Below are 14,911 nucleotides of genomic sequence, written 5' to 3' on the forward strand. Positions count from 1 at the left end.
ATAAACTTTTTTGTAGTACATATATGTATTATTTTGTATATTACAAAATATTTATATATACTATTTTGAAGTATATACTTTGAATTTATAGTTACATATATATGCACTTGTTTTATACTTAAGTATACATATTTATATAAATATATATTTATACTTGTTTTTAAAGCATACATGTGGTACTTTAAAGACTGTAATAAAAATATAAATTTTTATATGTCATTGGCCCAACTTGAAGCACAGGAGTAGCTGTGCATGCACACATACACACATATAGATATATATATATACATATATATCAAATATATATAAACATACATGGATATTATGCAGCTACTCCTGTGTTGACTGGCTCAGTGACTCAGGATGACCAAAAGATGGCAGAAGTGAAGACTTCTAAGCCTCTGACTCTGCTGCCTGCCCCCTGCCACTTTTAGGAATTCTGTGGCCATTGCTCAGAAACAAGGGTACTCTCACAGGACATATAAGCAACGAAAGCACCTGGATGACCTGAGCAATGTCACGGAGCTCCCAACCCAAGGTGAGTTGCCAGATGAGCACACCCACGTGAAGCAAATCAATGTTATCATAAGCCATTGTTCTGAGTGAGCGGTTACCAAATACTTGACACAGCAACCAGCAGCCAGAGGGGCAGAGCACTTGGCACTGCTGCCTGACAAGGCTGGGAGAACAGGGAAGTGCCTGAGAAGGCTGGAAAAGAAAAACTGCTACTGGAACAGAAGATGGAAAGATGGCGACTGACGTCTTTTAGCAACAAGATAACTGGCAAAACTAATGAACAGGCTTTTGCTAGGAAAGCTTTCCAAGAAACGTTTGCAAGTGTCCACTGGTTTCCTTCAGTTGTGCCCGGGAAAAGATGAAATAAGAGAAGCAGTTCCTTTGCAGGAACAGTTCAACAGAGATACAGGCAACTCAAGCTCTGTAAGGGGTGGTGGTGGTGGGTTTCACTTTCTCCAGAGCCCCAAAGTCTCAAAGTGAGAACTGGTTTCAGAGCCATTCTAGCTGTACATCAAAGGAGATTTTCAAGAAACTGACAAGATGACCTGCCAAATGGGAGAAAATATTTATAAATCATCTAAATGTAGAATCCAGTATATATGAAGAACTCTTACAATAATAAAAAGAAAACAAAAAAAAAATGGACAAAGTGCTTGAACTGGTATTTCTTCAACAAAAACACAGAAATTCCCCACAAGCACATAAAACACCCACTTAGAATGGCTATTTAAAAAGGCGGCATGATAATGTAAATGCTAACCAACTAAAAAGTAATGTACTGCACAGGAATGAGAGCAGAAAAGGCTCTTGTAAAATAACTAAATCTTCCTTTCATATGAGAAAGTAAACTGACATTATAAAAATGCTTTATCCAGAAATGCCAATTTAGTCATATAGCTTAGCATATCAAAGCGGCCAAACAAGTAAAATTACCTCTACCTGGCAAAGTTGGGAAACAGGACAGGGGTTTAAGAGCTTCCCTAGCGTCTCAGACAGTAAAGAATCAATCTGGAACGCGGGATATCCAGGTTCGATCCCTAGGTCAGGAGGATCTCCTGGAGAAGGGAATGGCAACCCACTCCAGTATTTGTGGCTGAGAAATCCCACGGACAGAGGACTCGCCTGGCAGGCTACACAGTCCATGGTGTCACAGAGAAGTCAGACATGAATGAGCGACTTTCACTTTTTTCACTTTAAGGGGCATTTTTTTTTTTTTTGAAAGCATGTGCATGTTTTACACCATGATGATTTTTAATAAAAATAAAATTTATGTAATTTTTGCTCATTCTGGTCTTAGTATATCCAGGTACCTTTGCAAAAATAAAACTATCCACATAATTCTTATGTGCTTGAAATATACTGGCATGTAAATGTGACTTAAACTTTCATTCTTACAATAAAGCTACATTTCTATTCGAGTTTGAATAGTGATTTTGCAGGTTCTGATTAGACAAAGAAATCTTTATAATAGCTAAAGTTTATTCAGTACTTAGTCTGTTTACCTGAAATTGTTCAAAGCCCTTTACATTTATCATTTTCACCCCTTAATTTTCTAAAATAACCCTCTGAGACAGGTATTATTATTATACCACTTTATACACAAGAAAATTGGGGTTCAGAGTTTATGCAGCTTGCCCAGATAAAGTCAGACCTGGGACAGAAGCATGGGCACTCCGATGCCATGGCTGGCCTCATCCACCCAAAGTTAAGAACCCAACCAGGCTTCATTTCTCTTCTTTGTAACTAAGAAAACCATACTTTCTTTTTGTTTGCTTTATGAAGGCATAGGTAACCACTGATAGCATGTATACAGAATAAGATGTAAGAAAAATGATAAGCAACAAAAGTCGACATTAAAGAGCACCACTCAGGAGAGATCAGGTTCAGCCTGCATTCCACAGCATGACTCTGAAATTTGAAATCAAAAAAGCCCACCGGGCAGACTCACTCAGACCCAAGAACATCCGCTCAGCAGACCCACCCTTACACAGAGCTCTTTGCTGGTGATGCTGTCTGCAGGAGGATGCAATGGAAGGACTGAAGAGAAACGTGAAATCATTTGTCCATTTATTCATTAATATGCTGTCAAATTCAGTTTTCTATACACTATGGTGTTTATTCCATTTTCTGTACTATTAGATATACATATTTAAAAAAATATTTAACTTATTTTTATGAAGAAATTAAATACTTTCTGAAAAAAAAAAAAAGCCATTTTATTGTTCTCTAGCAACAAACCTAAAACAAGTCTCAATCCACTCAGGCAGCTCACTTAAATGCCTCTGTTCGTGGCATTTATCTGAAGACCGGGTTTACACAGTTCTACTCTACAGAAGGCTGTTTGACCCTGTTACATAGCATACAGTTAAAGAACATTTTTGCAATAAACATGTTTCTCTTTGATATGATACAGAACAAGTTTTTCACACTTCCCAGCAGTCACTCAAATATATTAAAAATGTTTCCGTCTTTAAAAGGCACACACATTTACAGGTTCAAATCTTTATTGTTTTAAAATTCTACATGTCTTTTACAATACAACATTTTGTTATTTAAATGACCTCTAAATGGTTAATGTACAATGAATATACTTTTTCTGAAACTGAACCATGAATTACGACCTCGTCGATGTGATTCTTCTAAACAGAGTACGAAAGTGTTGGGAGGGGCTGTGTGCCACTTGGAGACCACCCCCAGCACACACCTCCTTGGAGAATCCAGGCGACCATCTGCTCATAGTGCTTCTCAAGACTGTGGATATGCCTGATCTTAAAGTCAGTCAATTGAATTAGAGTTCCTTTTTGTTTTGAAACATCAAAGGGCATTTAAAAAAATAAATGAAACAATTTGCTTTAGTAATCTACAGAGGCAAACAAAATCATGATTATCTGCATGCAGGAACACTCCTCTTTAAATAGTTTTGAAGAATGTATACATTTTATAAAGAATGTGTTAAAGAGTGCAAGTCTTCTGATATTGGCTTCACAAAAAGACAAATGCTGGTACAGTAACTAACACGGACTATCTAAGTTCAAGCTAATGTATATGTAACAGGCAATTAGCATGGCTAATCGTAGGCCACAATGCACAGGGTATGCCCTTTGAGAAAATGAACTAGTTTGGTCCCCATTTCTAGAGTTACTTGGGTAGAAAAAAACAAAACCATTTTAATTCAGCTCAGAGTTTTGATGAATTTATTGTTCCTAAAGTGTAGCCAGGTAAAAAGTAACTGATATACACCAATGAAGTGCATTGTCCTGTTGACTTTTATATAAAAAGATGGCCTGCTGTTTTTGGAGTGATGAAAGAGCACTGTTGGACAAACCAGGAAAACGTCACAGAAGGTCTCAATTTCTTCCACAAATTATACTTTCTTATTCCATGACACAGCTTTCACTCTGTAAAACTTTGTCCCCAAAGGAACTTTAAATCTGTTTTGTGCCTAAGACAGAAAGAAAATGGTGATTAAATCAAAATGCCTAAGTTCCATGCCATAACACTACTCAAAGGTGGATTACTGGGGGGACCTTTATCAAAGGACACCTGCCTCCTTCCCATATGAGTGGAGACTCAGCCACTAATACTGAGTCAAGAGTCAGTGATCACTGATAAAGATACGGTGCCAAGTGAGCTATATGTCATTACTATGAACATCAAAGAAAAGTCTAGCACCACCCAACTCGAGTCCTGCTGGTACACGGGGCACAGAGGGTCGGGAAGCTGCTCACTGGAGGTCACTGAGCCCACAGCACCGACACTGCCAATATCACAGTCAGGCGCATCCTGAGCCAGCAACACTTCACCTGTCTCTCCTCAGTGGGGGGCCACTGAGAGTTAAGACGCATCAGCTCTGCCAGCAGACGGATTCATCACCAGCTCCTTTACTGCACAAGAAGCACCAGCAACTCAACACAGAACAGTAATTTGCTATTTCCAGTAACAGTAGTTTTCCTGGACAGGTTGACAGTTTGTTGGTAATCTAGCTCTATTTTCAGAAGGCAAGTAACACAAATATTCATAAAACTGCTGGTGCAAACTCACATTCATGAAATTCAAGGCCTGACTCAAATGAACTAAAAGGCCAGGACTAGCACTGCCCCTGACTTCTACATGACACAGCCAGAGAACCTTCTTTCAACTCCGGGGTCTGCATCCCACCGTGAAGCTTACCTTTTTGGCCTGGCAGTACTCCTTTTCCATCACTTTTCCAAGGACCCACGGTCTTCGAGATGCACCTGAAGCTACGGAATCAAATCATTAATTTCTTTTTGAAAGTACTATTATAATTACTCATGAAAATCAAACTTCCAGAATCAAAACAGACTAAGGACCTTCTCCCAGGTGAAATTACAGAAATGCAAAATGACTTATAAAACAAAACTGGATTCATTTTACTTTAAGTGCAGATGGTAAGTAAATCAGAAGCAAACAATCTGAGTACGAATCAGGAACAAGTAAACGCAGGTATTCTAAGCAGCTCAGCAGTGCCACCTACTGTAAGTGCAGACACGTGACCTGTTCTGCGGCTGAAAAGCAGCGTAGAGCTGATTTTCTAGGTTCAAAGCAAAGCACTGCATTTTTATTTTTGGCACCACAATGCAGTCAGTGCAAAATAAATACCTAAGAATGAAAGAACATCTAAAAGGACCACTTTTGTGAAGGGAAGGAAAAAAATGTGGAAGGATACAGGATGAAAAAACTCATGTCACAAGCTGAGAGATACAAGCTCATTCTCTTAAAATTCATCAGAAGTTTTCATTAAAAAAAGTTGATTCCAAAAGTATTTGACCAATAATTTATCTGTTTAGAGTAAAACCTCTGAAATTCCCAAGAGAAGATAAAACTGATTTTATTCTATAAACATTACTTGGCAAGATGTAAATTAACAGATCTCCTGAATAAACCATCAGAAACAAACACACAGACGCCACCATGTGACACAAAGAACCCCTGGACCACAGGACATGGTGAGTCTATTCTAAGGCCCAGTATAGCACTCCACAGACAAGTCACAGTTTCTGAAAAGAATCATCTAACATAGCAGTCCCCAACCTTTTTTTGGCACCAAGGACTGGTTTAGTGGAAGACAATTTTTCTACAGACAGGGGTGCAGATAGTTTCGGGATGATTCAAGCACATTACATTTATTGTGCACTTTATTTCTATTATTACTGTATCAGCTCCACCTCAGATCATCAGGCATTAGATCCCTGAGTTTGGGGACCTCTGGTCTAACACTAAAGTCTGAGGAGGGACAAGTACCCCTGGTCAAGGGCATAATACCCTGGTCAAAAAACCATAAAAAAAAAAAAAAAAAGAAAAACTTCAAGTTCATGGTTTTCACGGTACAAAACTAGTAAATTAAACTGAAACTGTCTAGTCTCACTTTCTGTGGTTACACTCTACATAACCCACCAACAACAGCCACAGAGGCAGTGGCTAAGTTAGAGAACTGACGTTTGACCATTCTAAACAGGAAGGGAAGTGAAGTGAAGTGAAAGTCGCTCAGTCGTGTCTGACTCTTTGTGACCCCATGAACTATACAGTCCATGGAATTCTCCAGGCCAAACAGGAACATCAAACCAAATGGATACAGTCTTTCTATTCAGGCAAAGTATTTCAGGGTGTCTATTATGTTCTTTTTGAGTTCTTTTAAAGGCCAATGTACCATAAAATTGTAATATACTAACTGTAACACGGTATATTTTAACAAAGCTCATTGCTTTGGAAAGAAAATGAAAGTACTGACAAGTTTAATAATGAAAAACAAGGCAGAAACACAGAATGATATGTTGCACAGAAGAGACATTTTATAATTTAAAAGAATTTATTTTCGCCAAAACAAGGGAAGTGCCCTTATAAACCAACGAGCACGTCATATTCGAGCTTACATAGGGATGAGCATTTTAACAGTACAATCCTGCTGTCGCCAGGGCATGAGATAACTGACCCGACTGCGTTAGCTGCACTCAGGCTGAACTGTCAACAGAACCCAGAAAAACAACTGGATAATGCAGACCGAATAAAAACAAACAAACAAAAAAGCAGATGGAAGCAGAGCTCTCTCTTGCCTGTGTAACTCTGACACAGTTAGACAAGCACACACTGGGTTTATGTCTCAGTGTGACACTTACCGCCCTCTCCCGGCCTGAGGTCCAGGGCGGGCAGGGACTCCGCGTGCAGGAAGTACAGGGTGGGGCTCACCGTGAAGAGTACGTAGTTGTCGTGGCGCTCGTCCAAGATGATGAGCACCAGGTCGCCCACCTGGAAACTGAGCAGAGGGAGCAGCTTCAGTCGCCTGAGAAGCCACCATCTCCCCCTCAACGCTCTGCTCGCGGACTCTGCAGGGCCCAACCAGTTCAGCTATCAATGCAACAGCAGATGTCTCAGCTACATGACTGCTCGAGCAGATGCTCATGCGAGTGCTGGACATACACATATGTTCAAAGGGTAACACCAGCAACTGTCAGAGACCAACATAATCTGCTGGTTAAGAAAACAGCCACACACACACACACACACGCACACAGCTTGGGTGAGGAGGAAAAAAAATCCCCAAGTTCACCTAGTTACAGGAAGAAGGTACTCATCCAAACCTACTATTTTACAACAACGCACACAAACAGAGGGAGCAAATGCGTAGTCACGGTAAGGAGGGAAGCGCTAACTTGTCCAACAGTGCTGCTCCAGGCTCTGAGGAGAGTCTCCTCAGTCTGGAAGGAGAGGCAGTAAGGAGACCAGGTGTGATGGCCTGAGGTTTCAGATGGCGTCTGTCTGTCTCCTCAGGGTCCTTCAGAACTGTCTTCGCAAAACCAGTTCAAAGTTAATCTGGCTCTCAGACAATAGTGGTCCTGAACCTGATAAATCATTAACATCTCTAGGGAAACTCTACAAAGATAACAGTCTCTCCTTCATTAACTGTTTATCTCACAATTAACTGCCTGCCTAAAAGAATAGGACCAGACATGTTCTGGACAAGCATCAGAAGACAACACCTCAAAAGGGAAGGTGGGCTTCTTGGAGATGGTGTTTTTGTTTTAAGCTCATCTCTCTCATTTTTGAAAGATTTTAAGTTGATTTGACTTGACATACAGCTGGTAGGGAAAGACAGATACACCAAGCCCTTTCAAATCATTCAGTTTAATATCAGTAACCCAGACATTTGGTTGATAGATCTATTACAGACAAAACAGAAAGTCTTGTTTATTTTTTAAGTCAGTGCTGATAAGCAGTGCATTATTGATGTGTAGCATATCAATAAAACAAAGTCTGAGAAATAAACAGAAGAAACACTGCAACTTAAAAAATCAAGAGTCTCCAATCTAAAATGAAAAAGATGAAGGTGGTAAAAGGGATTTAAAAGAGGTGGCAGCAACTGAAGAGGCTTCAGGAATGCAATGTAAGTGACAATTAAAGCTAGGACAGGAAGGACTTCCAATACAATCCCAATGTCCTCAAATCCCAATGCAGGAGACACAGGAGACCCAGGTTCGATCCCTGGGTGGGGATGATCCCCTGGAGAAGGAATCCAACATTCTTGTCTTGGGAAAGCCCATGGACAGAGGAGCCTTGTGGACTACAATCCAAAGGGTCAAGAAGAGTTGGACACGACTGGGCACAACAACATCCCCAAAACAGTACAGAAAAACCTTGCTTTTCAATTAAAAAAAATTAATTATGAATGAATGTATAACACTCTGTTGACTGAAACTGAGGCTGAAGGGCTACAGTCACTGAAACATATTTTCATGAACAATTCACTACTATTCAATCTGGCAATTTTTTTTCACAGAAAAAAGTCATAAAAGACAAACATAATACTTACTCTCTAATGGCTATCTTCTCAGAATGCCTTGAGGACACGGAAGACATGCTCTGAGACATCTGGAACAGAACAGTTTGAAGCTTACATGAGTCAAGTGCTCTCTCCGAGCACTTTCCAGGTCTGACTGCAAACACTTCTTCCACTATGATGTGCAGTCACGTCTGCGTCCCAGCTTTCAGGGCCCAAACTCCCATGCTTCATTAATGTAATGCCTTTCCTTTAACAGTTACTCTCAGTGTACACATTTACCTACACTTCTACTTATGCTATTCTTAATCAAATTTGGCTGGATTAAAAACTGGATATAGAATTATTTTATCAATAAACAGATACTTAACCCTAACAAATATCAGAAGGAAGAAGCTGATGATTTCAGTAGGAGTTTACAGTCCATGATTCTGAGTGAGCAGCAGCCCAGGAAGGGCAGCTGACCATCCTCCCCTGCAAGTATCCAGGTGGGAGAGGGCAGGGCTAACCGGTCTCAGTCAGGGTTCAGCCCACTTCTCACACTGTGTTACTTGATACAGGGGATGTGGGTCCCAAAGTCTGGGGGCCAGAAAGGATGGCAGGGATACCTAACCCTCCCAAGCAGAGTGGCCCAACTTTAGTCACACAAACCAAGGACAGATAAATGACTTTCCGTCTTAAACACCGAACAGCACCTACAGTGTCCTATGCACTGCCTACTGCTCTGGGAGCGCAGTGGACACAGTGACGATGCCCTCGAAGCAGAGTGTCCTCCCCCAGGGACTCAGTCCAGAGCACATGGGGGGCTGCTGCGGCAGCAACTTCTCCACGTCTTCCTGAAAGGATGTGCTTCACTTACACAAACAGCAAACAGCCTTAAAGCTGCTGAGGTCATAAGCTCAGGACTGACAGTTTGGCAGTTGTGGAAATAACGTGGAAGTTTTACTGCTCGAGTTAAGACAGGCACGTGCAAGAAACTGGATGCCTCCTTACAAGACACTTTAAAGTAACTCCACTCTAATCAGTGCCTTAAGGTTTTCAACAGGCCTCAAACTGCTCCCACTTCCTCATAAATCGTAATCATCAGAGTATGAAAAATGAAGCAACTGTTTTATTAAAGCACTAAGACTGACTTGTAAAACTGATTAGTCAACGAAACCTACCAGGCATGAATTAATCAAACCACACAACTTTCTGATCTTCATAATGAAATGTGACACAAACAGTTTAAATGTTAAGATCAACTGGGCAAGAAACCTTACCAGTCTCTGATTTAACCGCTTGTTCTCTTCTTCTTTCAACTGTAGTGTCTGCAGAGAAGAGAAAGAGACCATGGTTTATGCTCATAAATACTCAAATCCAAACACACTGGACTAATGCTGATCTCTAGTATAAAAAGATCTTGGGGACATTCTTTTCTAGGCAGTCTCTCCAACTGTTTAATTTACTGGCATAAAAGACAATTGGAATAATTTTTAGGTATACTTCCATAAGTCAGGTGTTCTCAAAGTTTAATCTGCATTAGAAGCCCTCGAGCACTTGCAAATATATACTAACTATGGAGATCTGTCCCCAGAGGCTGTGTTAGGAGGTGTGGCCCAGGAGGTGGGACCCACAGTCACTACACACAGGCAAGCAGACATGATGACCCTTCACTAACAAGAGCACAGGGCAGACCCGAGCAGCGAGAGCACGTGTCTGCAGTTCAGACTCTGAATCCTCAGCAGTTATCTTGTGGAGAGCAAAAGAAACTTAAAAATCTTCAAAGCCTAAGCAATGAAAAGTGCTCTATGAACAAAGAAAGCCAAGTCTGCAACTAAGAAACCCCTACTGCCATTTTTTTCTCTTCACCTCAATCAATCCCTATTAAAAAAACCTAACTTTTCTTCATTATTCACATATTCTATTTTTGCCCCATTTTGGAAAATACTTAATACTTCATTTTTGAAAATTAGTATGCAGAATGCACACTTAAACTTTGTTGCTGAATCCTGAACTGTTACCAGCCACTAGGATCACAGATGACAGAGCTTCTCAAAAATAACCACAAAATAACCATTAAAAAGATCTAATATATAAACACAACAAAGCCTGTTCTCGTGTAAGGTCGCTTCACTGCGATCCAGAGTGAAGGCCTTTACCAACTATGCTTCAACACGGACAAAACGCACTTACTCGTTCCAACAGCATTATCCGCTGTCTTTCTTCAGAGAGCAGATGGACGTTTTCTCTAAGAGAAAATGACTTACTTTAGCCATACTGACAAATAAAACTGTAACATGCTTAGAATGCACAATGAGGTGGTCTGAGACACGTGTACTGTGCAACGCTAATCCACACAACCCTCACCTCACATGACTCCTCCTCCCTGTACCCATAGCCCTGGGGGAACCACAGTCCTCCTCCTCACTTCCACCTGCATGACTTTCATTTCAGATTTTACCTGTAAGTGACCACTCCATCCACCTCGGCCTCAGCCCCATGAACACACCTGAGCCTCTGGTAACCCCTGCTCCCCGAGGCCATGGGCTCAACCCCAGAACCCCTGCAGACACCAGTCTGGCAGCCCTTCCTGGCTACCCGTGGACACTGCAGGGACACCAAGGCACCCAGTGAAACACTCCCATATGGGCTGCCACAAATAACCAGTGATGTTAACCCAGGCTGTGCTATAAACAAACCACCAGGTCCAGCTCTTGGGTCCGCAGGCTACGGTCACCACCAGGGCTGCCCAGCCCTCCCACCCTCACTGCTGGCTGGCCATTCCTGAAGAGAACGGAGCACTCACTGGACAGACATCGTGCTGGTCTCCATGGCTGAGTCTGGCCTCCCCTCACCAAGGGTGTCCAGGGCCTCCACCGGGGCCTCAGGAGCACAGGCCCCGTACAACTCAGGGGCTGCGGCCACACCCGGGGAGGGCACGAAGGCACCGCCCCGCAGCCGGCTGACCTCCTCCTCCAGTCGCTTCTTCTCCTCCAGCAGACGCGCGCGGTCCTCAGACAGGGACTCGATCAAATCTGCAGCCGGGGGTGGGACAGAGTTACCCACGGCGCGCGACGGTCAGAGCCAGAGACGCCGCACTCCTGAGGCTCACTCACCTTTGTCCCGCTCCTGCTGCTGCATTGTGCTCTTGAGCTTATCACTGAGATCATTGATTATGTTTTCTTTCCTCATTTTCTCTCTTGTTAAAACAGTGTTAAAGTTGGTCTGGAACAACAGAACGAGAACCACTCACATGATCTGCACGCACAGCACAGTGACAGACACAAAAACACATGACAACTATTTCTGGTGGTACCTCTCAACATGGAGAAGAAATGTATCATTCACAAGGTAACATTTACTTTTAAATAAAAATGCCAGCTCATCACATGGATAAGAATTAACAGCACACAATTTAGAAGAAAATTTCACAGCATAGAGAAAAGAAACTCAAATGTTACCTTTGTAGTAGTATAAACACTTTCATTTGCAAAAATTAATGTGATGTGAAGACGGCGAATGATTTTGACAAGATCAGGGAGGAAGCTAGGAAGTCAGGAACAGAATTTAAATTTCTAAACTAGGACTGTTTTCTTTTTGAAATACTCATGTGAAATAATGACCATTAAAGAGAGCATGCTTTTAAATATGAAGAAGATATTCAGCAAATACCACCAGGATCAATGTAGGAAAAGTCACACTTAAGACAGCAAAAACCGCAGCTATACAGACACACTTGTTAACCCTCTGAGTCCAGGAATCCACACACCTGCTGCTCAGCAATCAAAGATGTTCGAACATTCTGCATCTCCTCATTCTTCCTCTTCTCCTGCTCTTCAAGTTGTTCTAGAAACTTAGCTTTTTCTTCCTGGAGCTTTTCTTGAAGTTCAGCAACTAGGCTTGAAGAATCTTCTCTGGCAGATTCCATGGCATGACTTTAAAAATTAAATACAGTATTACATCTTCCCCCCAGTATTACAGATATAATCACAAGTATACCAAGTATCATAATCAGATGACATCAGAAATGCTAAACATCTTCCTTTAACCTAGCAGTAGTTAACTGGTGTTAAAAGATCTTTCCATGTCAACTCTCGCTTTTTATCCACCAGCAAAAGAGAAACAAGTGCCAGGGAAAAGCCTAATAAGGACCGCATACTCCCAGCAGTGGGGCTGAGTGGTTATATCTGATATTCAGGATAATCAGTTTATACAGCAAAAGGCAACACTGTCAATGTAAAAATCAATATACTTCAAGAGCTCAGCTTCAAATTCTAGTTTTACCTTCCCTATAACTGCCAGACACAGGACTGAGAGTTGAATAAAAATACACCTGCAGAACACATCTGTTGAAGAGCTTTCATTTTTTAAACAGGCTTTGGTTCATTTGTTAGCTAATGAGTAGGTAACCCTAAATTAAAGCAAAACTTAAATGTGTACACAGCAAACTGACATATGCCTGAATTCAGATTCACTTCTCCCAGGACTTGCTCACCTCCAAGGGGTGCTGAGGGGCTGAGAGGCGAGGTTGGCGAGAAAGCACAAGCCCAGGCTGCTGGTTATTTTGTCTGCTTTCAACCTCACAATCCTCTACATCAGAATGCTTGTCAAGAAGTAGACAATCTCATCCAAGGTGTTAAAATATCCCCCGCTCAGGAGAAAGACTGTAAACATTCCCACACTATACTAGCAACAAAGTCAGTGGACGGTTTTAAAAGTACATTTATTTACTCAATTTAAAAGGACACTTCAATGTTTTTCAAAGTTTCTCCTTCAGGGCTGGGGAGGGGGTGGATTAAAAATCACAGGCAGCATCATTTCAAGGTTACTGAGGAACCAGAATGAAGCCAGGGACTTTGCTCACTACAAAAACGGACTTAGGATAAAATAAGCCGTAGGCAGGGCTTACGTGTGAGCAACTCTTCATACTGTCTGCCTAATGCCTTTGACTGTGCAGATCACAATAAACTGTGGAAAATTCTGAAAGAGATGGGAATACCAGACCACCTAACCTGCCTCTTGAGAAATCTGTATGCAGGCCAGGAAGCAACAGTTAGAACTGGACATGGAACAACAGACTGGTTCCAAACAGGAAAAGGAGTACGTCAAGGCTGTATATTGTCACCCTGCTTATTTAACTTCTATGCAGGGTACATCATGAAAAACGCTGGGCTGGAAGAAACACAAGCTGGAATCAAGATTGCCAGGAGAAATATCAATAACCTCAGATATGCAGATGACACCACCCTTATGGCAGAAAGTGAAGAGGAGCTAAAAAGCCTCTTGATGAAAGTGAGAGGAGAGTGAAAAAGTTGGCTTACAGCTCAACATTCAGAAAACGAAGATCATGGCATCTGGTCCCATCACTTCATAGGAAATAGATGGGGAAACAGTGGAAACAGTGTCAGACTTTATTTTTTTGGGCTCCAAAATCACTGCAGATGGTGACTGCAGCCATGAAATTAAAAGACGCTTACTCCTTGGAAGAAAAGTTATGACCAACCTAGATAGCATATTCGAAAGCAGGGACATTACTTTGCCGACTAGGATCCGTCTAGTCAAGGCTATGGTTTTTCCTGTGGTCATGTATGGATGTGAGAGTTGGACTGTGAAGAAGGCTGAGCGCCCAAGAATGGATGCTTTTGAACTGTGGTGTTGGAGAAGACTCTTGAGAGTCCCTTGGACTGCAAGGAGATCCAACTAGTCCATTCTGAAGGAGATCAACCCTGGGATTTCTTTGGAGGGAATGATGCTGAAGCTGAAACTCCAGTACTGTGGCCACCTCATGCGAAGAGTTGACTCATTGGAAAAGACTTTGATGCTGGGAGGGATTGGGGGCAGTAGGAGAAGGGGACGACCGAGGATGAGATGGCTGGATGGCATCACGGACTCAATGGACATGAGTCTGAGTGAACTCCGGGAGATGGTGATGGACAGGGAGGCCTGGCGTGCTGCGATTCATGGGGTCGCAAAGAGTCGGACATGACTGAGCGACTGAACTGAACTAACTGAATGTCTACTTTGTGCAGGTTTAAGTGACACGTCTTGAAGAAGAACCCCTACAGTTACAGGGTAAGCCAACTACTGTGGGGAAAACAAAAAGCTAAGTTCCAGGCAAGTAGGGAGGGCAGAGGGAAGAGAATGAGGTTAGAAGCGAGGGGGCGGCAGGTCACAAAAGTCTAACTGGACTACTGTAATATACAAGATGAAGAAACAATAAGGTCCTATTGTACAGGAAACTCTATTCAATATCCTGGGATATGCCTTAATGGAGAAGAAAATACATGTTTAACTGCATCACTATGCCACACAGCAGAAATTAGGATAACAATGTACATCAACTATTAAAATGTTAACTGTGTCCAACTCTTTGTGAGTCCATGGACTGCAGCCTGCCAGGCTCCTCTGTCCATGGAATTCTCCAGGCAAGAATACTGGAGTGGGTAGCCAATCCCTTCTCCAGGGGAGAAGGCAGGCAGATTCTTTACGTTCTGAGCCATGGGGCTTCAGATTATACTTGCGTCAATGAAATACATTTTTTTAAGTTAAAAACAAAGTCAGTCCCTGGCAATCCAGTGGTTAAAACTCCAGGCTTCCAAAGTAGGGAGCATAGGTTTGATC

At 42.0% G+C, this 14,911-nt stretch overlaps 1 protein-coding gene across 3 annotated transcripts in view; it reads right to left on the reverse strand.

The window, feature by feature from the left end:
• Window positions 1–2,566: 2,566 nt before the first annotated feature.
• RB1CC1 (RB1 inducible coiled-coil 1) overlaps window positions 2,567–14,911 on the reverse strand; it is a 41,433-nt gene continuing 29,088 nt past the window's right edge. For 2 of the 3 annotated variants that reach the window (XM_027972953.3, XM_060393404.1), the window contains exons 16-24: window positions 12,060–12,225; window positions 11,407–11,515; window positions 11,097–11,325; window positions 10,484–10,538; window positions 9,571–9,618; window positions 8,342–8,400; window positions 6,651–6,787; window positions 4,687–4,757; window positions 2,567–3,958 (exon numbers count right to left, since the gene is read on the reverse strand). In XM_027972953.3, coding sequence (XP_027828754.1) covers window positions 3,881–3,958; window positions 4,687–4,757; window positions 6,651–6,787; window positions 8,342–8,400; window positions 9,571–9,618; window positions 10,484–10,538; window positions 11,097–11,325; window positions 11,407–11,515; window positions 12,060–12,225 — 952 coding nt within the window. In that variant the 3' untranslated portion in view covers window positions 2,567–3,880. The remainder of the gene's footprint in view (window positions 3,959–4,686; window positions 4,758–6,650; window positions 6,788–8,341; window positions 8,401–9,570; window positions 9,619–10,483; window positions 10,539–11,096; window positions 11,326–11,406; window positions 11,516–12,059; window positions 12,226–14,911) is intronic. The other variant, XM_027972954.3, reaches the window with a different exon arrangement.

The sequence above is a fragment of the Ovis aries genome, chromosome 9, assembly GCF_016772045.2.
Source record: "Ovis aries strain OAR_USU_Benz2616 breed Rambouillet chromosome 9, ARS-UI_Ramb_v3.0, whole genome shotgun sequence".
NCBI lineage: Eukaryota > Metazoa > Chordata > Mammalia > Artiodactyla > Bovidae > Ovis > Ovis aries.